This window comes from Colossoma macropomum, unplaced genomic scaffold (genome assembly GCF_904425465.1).
Source record: "Colossoma macropomum unplaced genomic scaffold, Colossoma_macropomum, whole genome shotgun sequence".
In the NCBI taxonomy this organism is placed as follows: Eukaryota; Metazoa; Chordata; class Actinopteri; order Characiformes; family Serrasalmidae; genus Colossoma; species Colossoma macropomum.
In genome coordinates this window covers 3604316-3623092 of record NW_023496051.1, presented here as the reverse complement: position 1 = coordinate 3623092, position 18777 = coordinate 3604316, and the positions used below count along the sequence as shown (strand labels likewise).

The 18777-nt window shown below is 39.6% G+C and overlaps 1 protein-coding gene across 2 annotated transcripts in view; it reads left to right on the top strand.

Annotated features, from left to right (window-relative positions):
* The first annotated feature begins 892 nt into the window (after positions 1-892).
* The window catches only part of LOC118804612 (complement C3-like), a 52595-nt gene continuing 34710 nt past the window's right edge, over positions 893-18777 (top strand). The window contains exons 1-17 of one of the 2 annotated variants that reach the window (XM_036565162.1): positions 894-1067; positions 1457-1480; positions 1912-1935; positions 2541-2570; positions 3452-3644; positions 6422-6587; positions 7862-7932; positions 8458-8549; positions 8624-8706; positions 10500-10587; positions 11705-11807; positions 13853-13967; positions 15891-16006; positions 16099-16242; positions 16331-16546; positions 17419-17619; positions 18610-18768. In XM_036565162.1, coding sequence (XP_036421055.1) covers positions 991-1067; positions 1457-1480; positions 1912-1935; positions 2541-2570; positions 3452-3644; positions 6422-6587; positions 7862-7932; positions 8458-8549; positions 8624-8706; positions 10500-10587; positions 11705-11807; positions 13853-13967; positions 15891-16006; positions 16099-16242; positions 16331-16546; positions 17419-17619; positions 18610-18768 — 1902 coding nt within the window. In that variant the 5' untranslated portion in view covers positions 894-990. Of the gene's footprint in view, positions 1068-1456; positions 1481-1911; positions 1936-2540; positions 2571-3451; positions 3645-6421; positions 6588-7861; positions 7933-8457; positions 8550-8623; positions 8707-10499; positions 10588-11704; positions 11808-13852; positions 13968-15890; positions 16007-16098; positions 16243-16330; positions 16547-17418; positions 17620-18609; positions 18769-18777 lie in introns of both variants that reach the window. The other variant, XM_036565164.1, reaches the window with a different exon arrangement.

Below are 18777 nucleotides of genomic sequence, written 5' to 3'. Positions count from 1 at the left end.
TCATTCCAGAAAACTGTTTCCACTGCTCCAGAGTCCAGTGGCGGCGTGCTTTACACTGCTCTAGCCGACGCTTGGCATTGTGCATAGCAATCTGACACACACTTCTTGTCCTGAGGTTGCTTCCAGAGGCAGTAGTGAGTGATGGGGGTCCCACTTTGTGAGTTTGAGTGGTTTGCTTCCATTTTACAATAATAGCACTTACAGTTGTCTAGGGCAGATCTAGCAGGGCTGGGATTGTAATGCACTGACTTGTGGCAAAGGATTCAACCTATGACAGTACCATGTTTAAAGTCACTGAGCTCTTCAGTACGACCCTCTACTGCCAGTGTTTGTCTATGGAGACTGCATGAATATGTGCATGAATTTACACTGATCAGGCATAACATCATGACCACCTCCTTGTTTCTACGCTCATTGTCCATTTTATCAGCTCCACTTACTATATAGGTGCACTTTGTAGTTCTACAGTTACAGACTGTAGTCCATCTGTTTCTCTGCATACTTTCTTAGCCCCCTTTTACCCTGTTCTTCAGTGGTCAGGACCCCCATGGACCCTCACAGAGCAGGTACTATGTGGGTGGTGGATCATTCTCAGCACTGCAGTAACACTGACGTGGTGGCTGGAGCACAGAAATGAGGAGGTGGTCATAATGTTATGCCTGATCGGTGTATTTGCCTGTTAGCAATGGAACAGATTGAAACACCTGAACTCAATAATTAGGAAGGGTGTCCACATACTTTTGGCCATATAGTGTATCTAGAGTGATTTAGGTTCATTTTGTCCCAGAAATGCTTAACTAGGTTTGTGTTAGCCGACAGTGTTTCTATACTGTGATCTTCTAACCAGCCATTGATCTGCAATTGACTGAAGATTGTGTAAGAGTTTTCCAGATAGAAGTGGGCTGGGAGAGTAAAGTCACTTCATTTTTTGGTTTTGCATTTGCTTTGGTGAGATGTCAGCACACTGTGTGTAGTCGGTCCTCAGTAAGGATGCTTTCTTTAACAATATTCTTATGGCTGATGTCCATCTGTGGTGACTTAAATGCCCAGTTTCCATCTCATAATTGGTGAGTAACTCAACATTAAGGCTTATCTTGGAATTTACAGCACAGTGCAACACTTGATATTGCTGTTGTCGGGACAAAACCTTGTATCTCCAATTTTGTCATTTTTTCAGTTTTTAACAAAATTTTTTGACAAAATTTCATGATGAATGGACCAAAATGCCCGAAATAACTTGGAAAGATGTCTGGTTCCATTGACTTACATTAAAAGTAAAGGAAGTTTTTTCCTTCTCCTGTAAAGCTGTAATTTTGGAGATATGAGGTTTTCTTCCAACAACAGCGAAATGTTTTTGGAAAACCAATTGTAGGTGTTTAAACTAATCCTGTGCTTAACAAACTGCATATCATTCACATTGACTTTGGCCTTGTTCTAACATATGATTTGAATGCAGGCGCTGGTGGGAGCCGCATGTACGGTATGTTTCTAATAACTTTCCATCATAAGTTAACTGGTTTGAAATAGCAAAATTTGTGTAAAAACATGCTTTTCCTTCCTCCCCAGCCATCAACCTTATGTTCAGTAAACAGACCACCAATTTCTCAGAAAAATTTATCAGCTGTTAGTAACAAAAGTACAGCGTCTTTGTATATCGCTGTTGTCGTATCTCCAAAATGGTAACTTTACAGGGGAAGGAAAAAACTTGCTTTACTTTTAATGTAAGTCAATGGAACCAGACTTTTTTCCAAGTCATTTTGGGCCGTTCCTGTTGGATCATTCATCATGAAATTTACACACAATGTAAAGAACAACAGGTGTTTCCAAATTATGGCAATAACTGAAAAACGACAAGGTTTTCTCCTGACAACAGCAATATGTTATAATACATTACATTTTTTTCGTCCACAGCTATGATTATCGGCGCATTTCTCTGTAAGTAAGCTACCAATTTCTACCAGTTTCACAAAACATAAATGATCTGTGTATTTTTACATTAATCATGGCGATCTGCGTATACATTACTGTTCAAAAGTTTGGAATCACAATTTTCAATAATATAAAACCTATTTGGTTGCAGACAAGTGTAAACAATGACTAACTTCACAACTTTCAAATAATTAGGACACTAGGATGAAGAAATGTTGGATGTGTCAAGAATGATGAACAGAGCCGTAGAAGACTCTAAAATGACTGGGAAAACTGTAAAACATTAAAAATGAAGTTATAACATTAAAATCCAGAATTAAGCGCAAAACATGGAGATCAAATCTCAAGGCAGATAATGACAAAAAAAGGACCAAAATCGATAATTACAGTCGGTTTTCATTTTATTATTCGAACTTTTTTGTTCAGCTGTTTGTTTGCTCAACTCTTGAAATATTGAATAAAACATCTAAAAATATGTTTTATTGAAATCCAATTTAAATACAACATTTGAATGGTAGTGTAAGATTAATATTGCTTGGGAGACGATTTTGGTGCTCTGTTTAAAATTCAGCTGTAATGTTTGTTATTAAGTGTGTTATCTGTGTTTGCAGAGAGGAGCCAGACTTTGACCTGCTACCAAAGTGAGAACACAAGCCCCTCACCCAGCTCCCAAAGTCAACACCCACACGGACACCAACACATGACGTTTTTTTGAAAACAGTAACAAATGTTTAAAAAAAACAATTTAATTTTCTTATTTAGATGCAAATCATCGCTATAATGCAACTTTACAGGAGAAAGAAAAAACAGCTTTGAATTTAAGTAAATGTAAGAAGATATTTGTCCGAGTAATTTTCGGTCATTTCTATTGGTCCATTCATCATGAAATTTTAACACAATATCAAAAGAAACTGGTGTTATTAAAATACGTTAAAAGGTAGAAATCGGCAAACATGGAGATACTAGGCCTTTATAACTGGAAAGTCCATTTTAGTCACAAATTTGTATGGCAAGCTGGTTTTTCGATTGCTATTTGTAGACACTTTGTAAAGAGTTTGCTAAGGTGACAGTAGCTAGGTCACTAATACTAATGTTATTAGCGTTTATACTACTGGCCACTGAATGGATACAGTCGCCAAGCGCTATTAAACTACCAATAAATTCACCAGAATGGAAAGTAGAATGGTATGTTGGTTTGTCGATTGTTATTCGTAGACACTTTGTAGTGCTAAGGTGACAGTAGCTAGCTAGGTAGCTAGCTGTGCCACCAGCCACAGAATATGTTCTTCCTCATATTTTCACACTCTCAAGAGAAAACTGAGCTTTGTGATAGTGATCGATTGTAGACAGTGTACAAACCAGTGCAGTAGTGTAAGCCAGCAAGCTAATTAGCCAAGTTAGACACTTCAGGCTTGAACTTTGTGTGACGTTTTTCATGATCAGGACAGACCAGAAATGATCGCATGTCTGCGCGTCATTGAGAAGACTTAATGGCAAACGACTGCCTTGTGTTTTGTTGCAGGTTCAGTGTGGTGGCTCCTGTTCAGCTGAGAGTGGGGAGTAAAGAGAACATCCTGGTGGAGGCGGTCAGTCTGTCTGAGGCTGTCACCGTCTCATTCACACTGTATGATTTTCCAGCCAAATCTATCCTGCTGTGGCAGGGCACTGTCACCCTCAATGCGGCTAACAGCTACAGCGCCATTAAAAGTGTAGAGGTGAAGTTACTGCATTTACACTCACCGGCCACACTGTTAGAATCTCTCTCTTGTAGCTCTACCTTTCTGGTGTATCCGGGTCATTCTACAGAAACGTCCACTTTTCTATTTATCCATAGGAGTCACCGGTGTTACCGATCGTCATCGGTGTTACACATAAGAAAGGGAACACCAGAGACATTTTTAATGAACAATGCATTTTACAAAACGGCTGCTACAGAGCATCAAACCACATGTTGTCAATCATGAAATATCCGCTAAAATATGGAATTTAATCCGTTTGTATTGTATTTTTTGACGATTACCTCAGAATAAAGTCGGTCACACCAGTGACTTCAGCTAAAAGCTTCATATGAAATCATGAGCTAAATGAGAAAATCTCTGATAACTGAAAGACACAGTGGACTCACCATGTGCTTTTCTTCATAGATCCTCAGAAAACAGGTAAAAGGAAGTCAAGTGATGTCATCAGTGTGTCCTTTATTTCAAAGTGACACAACTCCTGGGGACAACAGCTTTCATTATATATTATATATTACATTATATATTTTACATTATTTTTATTATATATTTTATAATATTTATTTGGCATTTGTTTTCTTTGTCATTTAATTCATATATTTCATAGTCATGTATAGATTAAAATTGCAGAATCTTTTTTTTTCCCCAAAATATGGCCCCAGCCTTTACACATGACTGTGGGGATGAGCACTTTTGTGTTGCTTGGAATTCTGTATGATTGATTTAAAAACTAATATGGCTAAATTGAGGCTCAAGAAGGTGTAATTGTTAAAATAACCTGTTGTTTTATTTTAAAATAGAAATAAATTGTAACCCTAACATTTTTTCAAGTGAAATGTATCTGTAAACGCTAGGGACACAAAAATGGACGTTTCTGTAGAATGACCCAGCTGTTTGTTAGCCATCCTCTAGCTAGTCATTTAGGATAACAGGCCACATAACACAACACAAAATGTCAAGTAACCCGGACTAAAAAAATGGGTGTAGTAGGTCAATATTAAATTAACATCTCCTCATAAATGTGCTAGTTGATCGTCATTTGTGTGAAAAGTACGTTCTGAATGCACAAACTGACTAATATCACCTACAAAACGGGTTTAACGGTCAGACTAGTTAGTTGGTGCAATCGTCTTTAAACTGACTAATTTATTAAGCTAACTGTCATCAACATAAGCAGCTAAGCTAAGAAAGGATAACTTAGCTAGCTAACGGAACTTAACATTGAACTACGAGATTATTTATTGCTAGATATCATTTTGAAATGGATGTTGGCGAATTAAACCACATTAAACCAGATTTTTAAGTTTAGCTTAATTTTAGAGCTGATAATTCTGACACTGAGCTGACAGAAATCTTCCACAGTGTTTAATCCAAACCTTTTACAGCTCTGGGAATGAAATAAAGCCTCCTTCACATTTCTCCTGAAACAAGCTTCACGTCTCAACATAACAATCAAACCATATCTTGGGCACATGTAAAGGTGCAGCATATAAGAATTAGAGGCCTCTAGCAGTGAGGTTGCAGATTGCAACCAACTGAGTACCCCTCACCCCTCCCTTTCCAAGCATGTAGTAGAACCTATGGTGGCTGTCAGGTTTTCTGCCGTCGCCTGACCTGATTTCATTTTGCTTCATGTTTTTGGCTACATTCACATTCACAAGCCTCATTTCTCAAATCTGATTTTTTGCTCAAATCCGATCTCTCTGACACGATGATTCACACTCATTAATGTGAACGAACCGGCGTCCTGAAATGACTCACATGAGCACATCCTACTCAGTAACGTCACGTGAATGAATCACGTTCATCATCATCACAAACTAACGAGCAAAACGAGCTTCGCTGAGAAGATCATTAACTCTGATCAGCTCTCAGCTTCATTATTAGAGCGAGACGAAGGAGAAAAAGGTGAGATGAGCTGCTTTTCCACCGTTTACAGGCTTTAACTTCTGTTCAGCGCTGCTGCCATGGTAACGCTGAATGATGGAGCACGCGCAGTGGGAAAAAAAGCACATGAATTACATTACATTTCAGGCATTTGGCAGACACTCTTATCCAGAGCGACTTACAGTTTGATCATTTTACACAGGTGGGTAACGGTAGTGTTAGGAGTCTTGCCCAAGGACCCTACAGCAAGGAGAGCAGAGGTGTGACCCCCTACACTATACCAACCACTATTCCGAATTCCGATCTGAGCGTTCACCACGAATTCCGATCTGAGCGTTACAGTAAGGTCGCATGGCCATGAATTGGATACGTATCCGATCTAGGACCACATATGAAAGTGGCTCAGGTCGGATTCGAAAAGATCAGATTTATTTGTCCACACAGCTCAGAAAACATCAGATCTGAGTCACGTTAGGGCAAAAAATCAGATTTGGGCCACTTCAACCTGGTAATGTGAACGTAGCCTTTGGCTTCCTGATGACAAGGATTCACCCTGTCTTGCTTTTTCTTGTGCTAAATAATAAGTGTGAGTCCTCCATTTGTCAAAATTTGTGATCTCAAACTTCTCACAAAATTCTGCGCTTATTAAAACACAACGATTTGTAGTTACAGGTGATTATATTCTAATGAACACATGGTTTGGTGTACTGTATTCCAATCCAGTAGATCCCCCTAAATCTTACCCACTGCTCCTTTAAATAAGTGGGATATTGTGAAAGGCACCTGACTTTAGATCCGATGTATTGCGACTTCATATTAATGATACTGCTTAATAAAAAAGGGGCTGCTGTCTTTGAACTCCTCATTAGATTGATCCGAGCCTCCTGCGCCCTGAAGAGAAATTGGAGAAGTCTGTCCACCTGGTCACCAAGTTCGGGAGCTTCTATCGAAGCGAGCAGAATATTAAAGTGTCTTTCCTCTCCGGCTACATCTTCATCCAGACCGACAAACCCATCTACAACCCAGGAGACACAGGTGATCCCTCTCACTGCACTATGTGCCGCACGCTTCGGGGACCGATACCGGTACTGCTTTAAGAGCTGAAAATTCCAATTACCATAAAATTTCTCGATATGACTGTCAGTTGGAGTTTCCTAGAATTCGTTTTATTCGTTTCTGTTAATTAGCTCCTAATTTTTATTTTTCATCATTTTTTACAGTGTTGTCCTAATGCTAAAGGTTAGGTTTGGATATATTCTAGGTGTAAAAGACAGGGGGTCCTGGGGGACCTGGAACCTCTTCATTAACCTTTTGGACCCAAAACAAAAATTCTGTGGGGTCCATCAAAATAAACCTATTATGATGTTATGCTTTCTTGGGGAAAAATAAATGCTGAAATACAAATTCAGGAAAATGGTCATTGTTTAGTTGCGTCACCCACAATAGGCGAGCTTTGGTATTCTTAACTAACCAGTGATGCAGCACTGATCTGCCTCAGGGTGGCGCTATAGCAAGTTGGATCACCCAGTTAGCCCTTCATAGCCTAGCAACTGTAACTATGCCCGGCATACCTGGGCCTTGAAGGCATAAAATCACCAACGCTCTTCCTATTTCTCCTAAAACTCGCTACACCAGCCTTTTTCATGTTTGGACAAAATTCAAGCTTACATATCGCTGCTGTCGGAGGAAAACGTTTTTCAGTTTTTGACATAATTTGAAAATACCTGCTACCCTTTACATTGTGTGTAAATTTTGTGAAGAATGGACTAAAAGAAATGACCTAAAATGACTTGCAAAAAAGTCTGGTTCCATCGACTTACATTAAAAGTATAGCAGGTTTTTACCTTCTCCTGTAAAGTTACCATTTTGTAGAGGTTTTCTTCCGACAACAGCGATATATAATTCATAAATCTGTTTGAGATTACTTAACAGCTCAATGCAGTTTGAGGCAAGTGTGTGATGATTCAGGCATGCAGTTAGCATGATGCTAATTGGCAATTGAGTACATTTGATTATAAAAGTACCCCTGAATTGTAGTTTCTGACATTTAGTCCAAGTTCTAGTTGAACTGACAGTACCTAACAATGACATGGAACAAAAATGAACAAGATCTGTTAATTGAAACAAACCACAGTGTGTGTGGTAATAATGCGCTTTCCATCACTAGTATTGCTTGGTATGAAAGAAATGAAAGCTCAAGGTCAGTTGCTCAATGAGAGCATGTTACCGAACCCATACTTGTTCTTAGCCTGTCCTGTAAGAATTCCTCAATTTCACCCCACCCTCCTACCCTGGATTCTCTTTTGCAGTGCGATACCGAGCTTTTGTTTCTGATGTGGAATTCAAGGCATTCAACGGCACCATCTCAGTAGAAATTCAGGTAGGCCTGTTAGCTTGGTCACTTACTTTGTTCTGCAAGGAAATGAAAAATGGTGTAATAATGCGCTTTCCATCTCAGGACTAGCAGTACATCACTTTACAATCACTCTAAATTTGTTAACACCACAACTACCAAGGCAGTCATACTATTATAAATTTGCATTTGCCTTGCTTTTAAATAGTAAATGCAAGTTGTTTAATTCTACACAAAATACTTATATAAATACAAGGACACAAACTTTGTAAAGAGCATCAGGGCGTTGCCTGAACATCACCTCCTCAAAGCACCTGGACGATCATCTCTCAGTGCCTCTGCTGCAGTGAAGCATGGTGGCGGAAGCTTCATACTGTGGGTTTGCTTCTCAGCAGTGAAAAAAGAAAAATGGAACAGTCGGGTATCAGCAAATATTACAAAAAAAGCTGCTTCAGTCCATGGATTAGAAACAGTTAGTAAGGAATTAAAAAAGAAAACTGTAAACAAACACAATATGGAGGAAGCCATTATTCTACATGTTTCACGTTTCAGAATCCTGATGACATTACAGTCCATGCTTCAGGCCGGACTAGAGCACAGGACGGCATCTTCTCTAACACTTATGGACTCTCTGACTTGGTCAAGTATGTAGAGATATGAGATATTTGTAATATAATTTTATGTTTTCATTTTTAAAATATTTTCAACTGTTTTATAGGGAGGGGAAGTGGAAGATTACTGCGAAGTTTGACCACTGGAAGGAGAACACATTCAGCACTGAATTTGAGGTTAAAAAATATGGTATGTATTAATTAAAAAAAACAAAACTTAGAAAAATTGTAAAATTGTATGTGCATTTTGCAAGTGTCAAAATATACTAAATAAAATGTTTGCAAACTTGATTGATGGCAGTTCTTATAATGCATACACTGCCATTTAAATAAATCACTGGAGTCCCTTGTCGTATTAATAGCTGCTGTTATTTTTTCAGTATTAACTTGTAGAGTATAGACTGAAATAATAAAAGCTAGAAGTAGAAGATATTTTAATGTTTTTCAAGAAATTAAGTATTAAAAATGTTTTCAAAATGTTTTAAAGTTGTTTTTTCAAGACATTTATAACTTAAAAATTCTAAATAAATATAAAAATGTAATTCTATATTTATAGTAATTTCTTGAATGCTAAATAATAAGTTCACATAACAGAATCAGCAGTTAGGTTGGTTGTTGTTAACTTATTTGATTTTTGAAATTTTGAAATTTTAAAAATTTAAGCTAAATTTCACAATTTGGACATTAAAGTATTTTAAGTGTTCCTAACACTAAGTTTGTGTGGGACTGAAAAAAATTATATTCTAACTCAATATTTTTAAAATTCTTTGTTCATTTGACAAAAAATATTACACAGGCCAACAAATTAATTTATTTTTTTTACAGTATATGAAATCATGTACATATTTTAGTCTTAAAATTTCGTACTGGAATCTTTTTATATAAGTATCAACATACGAATATAACATTATAAGAAAAATAGTGATTGCAAATGTTTGAATGGTAGTTCATATAATTTCCTGCAAAAACTGCTGTAGGATGTTTGGTTTTATTAAATCAAAAAGTTATATTTGAAACTTTTCCATCAAGAGATTTTGACTCATCATTTTTAAGCTTTACGTCTCAGCTAATCTCCAAAGTGCTTTTCCATCCGAGGGATTTTATGCAAAAATTAAAATCTACTGCATGTTTTTTTCCTGCAGTTTTCATTGTGATTTCTGCAATATTTGCAAATGATTATCCACTCAACAAGCTGAAAATGTTTTATCTTAATATTAAATTACAAAAAATGTGAAATATTAACAAATATTTTTGAAATATTAACGGGGTGGAAATGGCCAGATTTTACCGGGGAACCATGAAGAATCATATAATGGTCTTACAGCAGGCTAGCTAGGTATCAGCCTATTATCAACTAGTATGCTAAATTATAGTGACCATTTTAAACCGAGCCCATTGGCTGAAATTTGTTAGGAATAAAAACAAAAAATTGTCAAATTAATATTGACTAGCTGACCAGTTATTAAAACGAACGCCACTAAGCTTTGTGGAAATTAGAACACAAAACACCACTTTTATTACCGATTGTGGAGTTTCTTGAGTGCCTTCACGTTCCAAACGCACACATATTGGCAGTTGTTACCATGGAGACTGGAAGGGTGAAGTCTGCCACAGCACCCTCAGCGCCCCCAGCATGACTTTCAATTGGCTGAATGGACTCTAAGTTGAACTTGAAGTGCGCTGCACTCTTTTTAGATTAGAGTAAAACAACTATACGTGGTTTCCTGATAAAAATATTTACATCTATTTTCAAGATCTTGGCTGGAACGCCATTCCGTCTCAACTTACTTCCAGAACGGTGTTCCAGTGCATTCCGGCCCATTTCCACCCCTGAATACTGATACTGATAATTGCATTTTCCACTGCCTACATTGTCAAGGCTGACCGAGATGCCATTTCTGATGTGATTTCAAGCTCCCATGTTAAGCAAGCATGCTAGCTGCTAGCATAAACGTGCTAATCTCATTTTCCTCTGGGTTCCAGTGCTCCCAGCATTCAATGTTACTCTCACACCAGTGAAACATCACTTGGATATGGAAGACAAAGAGTTAGTGGTGAAGGTGTCTGCAAGGTCAGTCTCAACACAACAGATTCCCATGTTTGAATGTACACCGATCAGGCATAACATAATGACCACCTCCTTGTTTCTACACTCATTGTCCATTTTATCAGCTCCACTTACTATATAGGTGCACTTTGTAGTTCTACAGTTACAGACTGTAGTCCATCTGTTTCTCTGCATACTTTGTTAGCCCCCTTTTACCCTGTTCTTCAGTGGTCAGGACCCCCATGGACCCTGACAGAGCAGGTACTATTTGGGTGGTGATCATTCTCAGCACTACAGTAACACTGACGTGGTGTGTTAGTGTGTGTTGTGCTGGTCTGAGTGGATCAGACACAGCAGTGCTGCTGGAGTTTTTAAACACCTCAGTGTCTCTGCTGGACTGAGAATAGTCCACCAACCAAAAATATCCAGCCAACAGCGTCCTGTGGGCAGCGTCCTGTGACCACTGATGAAGGACTAGAGGATGACCAACACAAACTGTGCAGCAGCAGATGAGCTATGGTCTCTGACTTTACATCTACAAGGTGGACTGACAAGGTAGGAGTGTCTAATAGAGTGGACAGTGAGTGGACACAGTGTTTAAAAACTCCAGCAGCACTGCTGTGTCTGATGCACTCAGACCAGCACAACACACACTAACACACCACCACCACGTCAGTGTTACTGCAGTGCTGAGAATGATCCACCACCCAAATAGTACCTGCTCTGTGGGGGTCCATGGGGGTCCTGACCACTGAAGAACAGGGTAAAAGGGGGCTAACAAAGTATGCAGAGAAACAGATGGACTACAGTCTGTAACTGTAGAACTACAAAGTGCACCTATATAGTAAGTGGAGCTGATAAAATGGACAATGAGCGTAGAAACAAGGAGTTGTTGAAGGTTGGTCATAATATTATGCCTGATCGGTGTATGAACAAAAATCATATTTACATGACGAATGATGCAACAAAAGCTATTTATGTTCTATAAATAGGTGTTTACCAGCTTGATCTCCTGTTCTTTTCTATTTCCATTTACTTCTCTTTGCCTATTCTTGTCTTACTCTCCCTATACCTATTACCTGGTGAATCTACTGCACTTTTACTTCCATCTTCCATTGACATAAATGTTGTCTATTTTCAGGTATTTGTATGGAGAGTCAGTGGAAGGGGTTGCGTATGTAGTGTTTGGAGTGGAGAAGAATGGAGATAAAATAAGACTGCCCTCCATGAAACAAGTGAAAGATGTAAGTGAAATAATGACACTGTAGAAGAGACACTTAAAATCGAATTATACAGTTTTCCCCAAATGTAGTCCAGTGTTTCTCAGCCCTGGTCCTGGAGGCCCAGGCAATTTTTACTGTTTTCCTTGCTCCCAACACACCTGATCCAGCTAATCAGCTCATTAGCAACTCATGATTAAGTTAAAGTGGTGGTGGTAAAGCAGGAACAGCTACAGGACCAGGACCAGTGTTGAGAAACACTGAATCTGCCCAAATATGAGCCAAATCTTCTTTAGCTTTGCACTTTGCTGTAGAGCTACGACACTCAATGATGGAAGCTTGTGAAGCAGTATAATCGATAGGAAAAAGCTGGCTCCCAATTGGAGTCCAGTTTGCTCCTAGCTCTGCTACTGTCATCTCTGGTGGAGTGCCTAAGAAAGCACAATTGACCTGTCCATGCTCCGCTCACGAATTGTGCAGCTCACAATTTTTGAGTTATATAAACTGGTCCCCTACACAGTGTGTTTAGTGTTACTTTGTAACACTGAGTTGCCAGTTTAAAATGCTGTGCTACCATGTCATTGTTGACAGCGTCAATGACATAGTCAGTCCCAATTCAGGGGCTGCATCCTTTAAAGGATCGTGGTCTACGAAGGTGTGTCCTTCGAAAGCTGCTTAGACCCACAAAGGCTGAACTGAAATGAGACGGTCTGCTCTGGTCTGGCTGGCTAAAGATCCACTCATTGGATCCTTCATTGCCACGGAAAAGAAGGACACATTTCTCGGCCACGTATAAAGGAGCCTTTGTAATGGGACAGCCTAGTTGCGCCACTGTGACGAAATCGGCCTTCAAATGTCTCCCACGTTGGTATACACATCACTACATTTCACCTATTCAGGGGGACTTTTCATCTAGGCATGCTGTCCAAGTTCTCTCCAAATATTTATTTGTGTAGCACTGGTATAGTGTGAGCATCAAACTCCCATGTCTCTTTTGTCCAGGTGGATTGCGAAGCCTGTAAACACTTAGCATTCATTTCATGCCGATTTGCTGCTCAAGAATAGTCAAGACTGTCCGGTTTTTCTTTGTAATGAGCTGTTATGAGGCATGTCTTGCTGCTATTGTAGAATTTAGGGCAGAACAGAAAGTCTGAATAAGTTTTTATTAAGATATCATTCAGCATTAATGGTGCCTTCACAGATGTGCAAGTCACCCATGTCATGTGCACTAATGCAACCCTACACCATCACAGATGCTGGCTTTTGAACTGTGTGATGATAACAAGCTGGTCGCTCTCCTCTTTCGCCCGGAGGATGCGGAATCCAAAAAGAATTTCACATTTTGATTTGTTGGACCACCAGACACTTTTGCACTTCTCCTCAGTCCATTGTAAATGAGCTCGGGCCCAGAGAAGGCGACAGCATTTCTGGATTCTGTTTATGTATGATTTCTTCTTTGCATGTTAGAAGTTTTAACTTGCATTTGTGGATGGAGTGATGAACTGTGTTCATCAGTGTTTTTCAGAAGTGTTCCTGAGCCCATTCAGTGATTTCCATTACAGAATCATGTCTGGAAATCAATATGTACTGTACATGATAAAAAGCAAAAGTTGTTTGCTATTTTATGTTGAGAGAGGTTATTCTTGAATTGTTTCACTATATAGTGGTGAACCCCTCCCCATCTTTACTTCTAAAAGACTCTTTTTGATGCTCTTTTTATGCCCAGTCATGCTACCAACCTGTTGCTAATTAACCCTAATTAGTTATGAGATGTTCTGCAGGTGTTTTTTTTAGCATTACACAACTTACACGTCTTTTGCTACACCTGTCCCAACTTTTTTAAAACGTGTTGCTGGCATTAAAATTCAAAATGGGCGTCTATTTTTCAAAAATGTTTCAACATTTGACATGTTTTCTTTCTGCTATTTTCAATGAAATATATGGGTTTAAATGATTTGCACATCATTGCATTTTGTTTTTATTTACGTTTTGTACAGCGTCCCAACTTTTTTGGGAAGCTGAACCCCAAATGTTCATGCTGACATACCCGTGTTCTTGATTCATTTCAGCTGAAAGGAGGAGAAGCCATTCTGACTATGGAGGAGCTTAAGAGGTCTTACCCCAACATCCAAGAATTAGTGGGCTCTTCTATATATGTCAAAGCTTCCGTCATGACCAGCACAGGTAGGAGGCCTTCTTTTCTGTCAGTCTTTACCAGAGGTGTAACTGTGTTAGGTACCCAAAATATACTATCATGTAGTGATTAAGGTGGTGTAAATGGGAATGACTCGCAGTGCTTGAAGGAATACTCCAAAGTTTTTCAGCATAAACTTTGTCTGGTGCATCAGTAGCATGTGGTTGATTACCAAAAACATCATTCGAAAAGTTTCCCTTTATGTAGAAAATGGCAGAAAACCATATGACTTCAAAATACACATATAATTGAAGCTAATGGAAGATGCCTCACCCATCCCCCTTGGTTTCTTTTCTTGTGTATTGCTTTGAGTGGTATTGGAAAGTGGGACACAAAGGACATGTAAGACAAGTGTCTGAGCTTAATATGGAAGTGGATCTGTTCTTTCAGAAGGTCGATTGAAAATGGGTTTAAATATTGTTTAAAGAGTGTAATGCCCCAGTACTGTAAGCAGCCTTATATCACGATACTCCCACCTTCATACTTCACTGACAGGGATGTTTAAGGCCATTTTAGGGCTCTGTAGCTTTCCATTCGAGTGTTGTTTAATAACGTTAACAATGTCTTTCATAATGATACGAGGTGCAATCTTGAAGTTGACGATTGGCCTCGCACTCTGGGTGGGTAGGATGCCCCCCCATGTCTCCCCCCCATCACTCAGCACGATGCTAGTCAGCGCAGGCGCCTGTGAGCTGACATTACAGATCTGGCAGTTGGCGCTTTCCTCGTAATGCATTAGTGGCAGTTTGAAAAGATGTAGTAGCGCTTCACAGGACTGGAGGAAGCCTGAGCTAGCTTTCGCCCTACTAGCGCTGGTGGTATAGTGTGATCGGGGAAGTCCTCACTAGCAGGTGGAATTGCACACATCTAAATTGGGGAGAAAATTGGGAAAAACATCCAAAAAAAGACATTATGGCCCTGCATATGGTCAAATCTCACCGTATAGTGAGCGCACACAAGGTTTGTGAATAACAAAGCTATTTCACTACTAACTTAGTTATTCATCAATTTTATCTTTGCTGTATCTGTACAATCAAACTCATGTCTGGTAGAGTGCTTGTAAATTTGACTGTAACCTAAAAAAATGCTTGCTTTCAGTTAACCAAGCAAAACTATTATCAACATCATCAATACCAACATTAAAAGCATAAAAATAGAAAATAAGAATGATACTACATTTTGTGCATGATTTATGCAGTCCAGTACAAAGTTGGATACACTTCTTTTACGTGCACATTGATCTAAACAAAAGCAGCAAATATTCCATGTTCCATTTAAAGAGATTACACTGCGCCTTTGTGTAATGCTACTGACTCCACCCACAAAATAAACAATACAGAACACAGCTAATAGTACAGCGTTTAAAAGTGTAATTTTACACTGTAGAATCTTATCATTCTACCTTATTAAAAACTAAGATGTTTTATTTATTTCACAGTCATCATAATTTTAACACTATAAAGTTTGGTCAGTAGGGGGTGCAGTCCACCTCAAACTCTGCCTACAAGCGCTGCCGTTGGCTCACGAGCCGCTGAATGCTGTAGTTTTATTGGCTTACAACCGAAACACCAGTATGAAAAAGGGCATGCTTCATGTAAACAATATGGCTAGTAGGTTGGTGCTTGATTTCACGCACTGAAGCTGATTCTTCATTTGCTCTTAAATTCTTTGTGAATTATTTCCACATCTTATGACACTTTCATGAATAAGAGTAGTTTGTGAAAGAGGTCAAGGTTGCGCTTCTTTTTATGCAACTTTTGATGTCTGCACTGGAAGTTTATTAAATAACAAAAACAGAGGGCTCTGAATACACTGTATTTCAGTGAGGGCAATATTTCAGAACGAATGTCTTGGAAAATACTACTTTGGGACAGTATGGAAAAAGTCTGATATTGGGATGCTGTCATCCTCAGGAAGTGACCTGGTGGAGGCTGAGAAGTCTGGCATTAAAATAGTCATAGCATCATACATGCTGTCCTTCAAAGGCACCCCAAAAATTTTTAAACCAGGCCTGCCTTTTGACCTGACAGTAAGTCCACTGTCCTTCCGCAAGTTTTAGTCCACTATCACAGTCCTCTTTACAGCAGGAAGGAGTGGAAATGTTTTGACTTTGCTCTTCAGCTTAAGGTCAGCCACCACGATGGCTCTCCGGCTCCAAACGTTCCTGTTAAAATCAACTTCTTGTCCAGTCCAGTCTCAGTACACAGTGGCACCATCAAAGTGACCTTTAACATGCCTGCTTCCTTAAGCACCGAGACAATAACGGTGAGTTAGATACACACATGCATGTCTTACCCTAAAGAACATAAGCTTGCGTTTAGTGAATGTGTTTGTTTATGGATTGTCTTTGCAGGTGGAGACAGAAATGCCAGGATTGAAGAGCCAGCAACAGGCAAAGGAGAGTATGTGGGTGCATCCATACGCGCCTTTTAACGTGGGTCGTCAGAACTACCTTTACATCTCAAGAGATACTTCTGAAGTGAGGGTGGGGAAGGTCCTGAATTTGAAACTGCACCTCAGCACGTTCTCCCAGAAGGAACGGAACTTCATTCAACACGTTTCATATGTTGTGAGTCATCCAATTTGTTTTCTTTTTTCTTGTGGCCAAAAGTATGTGGACACCCCTTTTGATTAAAAAGTTCAAGTGTTTCAGCCACATTCTTTGCTAACAGGTGTATAGGCAGTGTGGGCTGGAGGTTACGGAACCAGCCTTGTGACCGGAAGGTCACCGGTTTGATCCCCTGAGCCGACACTACATGACTGAAGTGCCTCACCCCCAACTGCTCCCCAGGCGCTGCGAATATGGCTGCCCACTGCTCCGGTCAAGTGTGCTCATTTCCCCCTAGTGTGGGTGTTCACTAGTGTGTATGTGGTGTTTCACTGCATGGATGGGTTAAATGCAGAGGTGAAATTTCCCCATTGTGGGACTTATAAGGGTCACTTAATCTTAAAAGCCATGCAATCTCCATAGATGAACATTGGCAGAGCTCACTGGCACTGTCATAGGATGCTGCCTTTGGGAAGGTGTTTTCCGACCACCCTGGGTGTCCACATACTTTTCTGCATTTTAGCAGTTTATATTGTTTACTTTGTATGCCTGCAATCTTTATTGCATATTTTAGCATCATTTTCACAGTGGATTGGTTGGATGCAGTTGTAAAGATGGTAAAAGTCTGTAATGATGCACAGAAATTCTGCCAGTTAGACACTTAAATAAATGGTATGTTTGGGAAATATGCATTCTGGGCTTTCTCTGTCTCATTTAACTTTTGATTAAACAGTAACGTAATGTTAGCAACAGGCAATCAAGGGAATTCCTTATATTTTGAGATCCTAGTGCTAGTTTTAAAAAATGCAGTATAAGCTTCTTAGGAAAAAACAGGAAGCACCAGCTCCTCTACGCTGTGTTTCACTCATTCAAAAACTCTGTGCTCTTTCCAGATTGTGAATAAGGGCAAGATAATCCATGCTGGCAAAGTGCGAGTAGCAGGACAAGATATCACTAATTTTCCTCTGCTGATCACATCGGACTTTCAGCCAGCATTCCGGCTTCTGGCATACTATGTGTTGCCCTGGAGCTGGAAGGGGGAGGTGGTGGTGGAGTCCATGCTGGTGGAGGTGGAGAGCGATTGTGTGGGATCAGTAAGTCTTTTAAATCACAGTCGCTGTCAGAGGTCAAGATGTCCCTCTACATATCCATCAGTGGCAAGGGGGACAACATGTCATTTGGTTGGTGGATCATTCTCAATACAGCATTGATTATGGCTAAAGAGTTACATTTTCAGTCCACAACACTTGCTTCCAAAAGCGCTTCGGCTCCTCTAGAGGTTGTTTTGCATATTTCAGGCGTTGACTTTTGTGGTGAGGTCGCAGGCATGATTTAACTTTGATGACTTTTCCATGGGTAGTGCAAGCAATGCTGCAGTGCAGAATATTGCACTTGTGACTCCTGTCTTAGCTAAATCTTCCTGCAGGTCATTTGCTGTCATATGGGGGTTTTGCTTTGCCTTTCTGGCCAGCATACCAGCAGTTCTATCTTGGAGTTTCAAAGCTTGCCTTGCCTACCATTTCTTAATGACAATTTGGGCAGCGGAAACTATACACTGGAAGATCTTTGGTATCTTTTTATAGCCTTCTCTTGCTTTGCAGGCGTCGGTTAGCTTTATTTTCAGATCAGCTCCTTCAGCTGCTTAGAGGAGCCATAGTTGTTTACTTTTAGCAAAAGGTTTGAAGAGTCATAGAATTTATTAAGCTCTGGAATTGCTCTGGAATTGTTACCAGTTGACAGTTCCTTATGACAATTCTTGACCTGCCTGACCAGACCTAATGAGTCAATGTAGGCCTTACAAGGTTAATTAAGTTCTGGGACTTAACAGCTGAAAGACTGTCCAAACTTTTGCACAATTACTCATTTTTGAATCTAAAGTTATTGTGCTTTTTTAAATGTTTTTTTTTTATTGTATGCTGCAGATATTGTGTTTACTTCAAATCAACAACATAGGTAGTTTGTGTCCAAACCTTTGCATACAACTATATTCTCTATCAAGAAGTCAGTGTGTCCAATCAAGTGATCAGTAGGTCTCATTAGCAAATGTGTTTTGCTGTTTGACCATAACTGTTTGCATGTTTTAGCTCACAGTCGGCCCAGTAAAGGGACGAGAGTTGGACACTCACTCGCCGGGCAGCAGCTTTCACTTCCAGGTTAGAGGTGATCCAGGGGCGAAGGTTAGTCTGGTTGCCGTGGACAACGCTGTTTTCCTGCTGAGCAAGGGCCGACTGACGCAGAGTAAGGTAACGTCA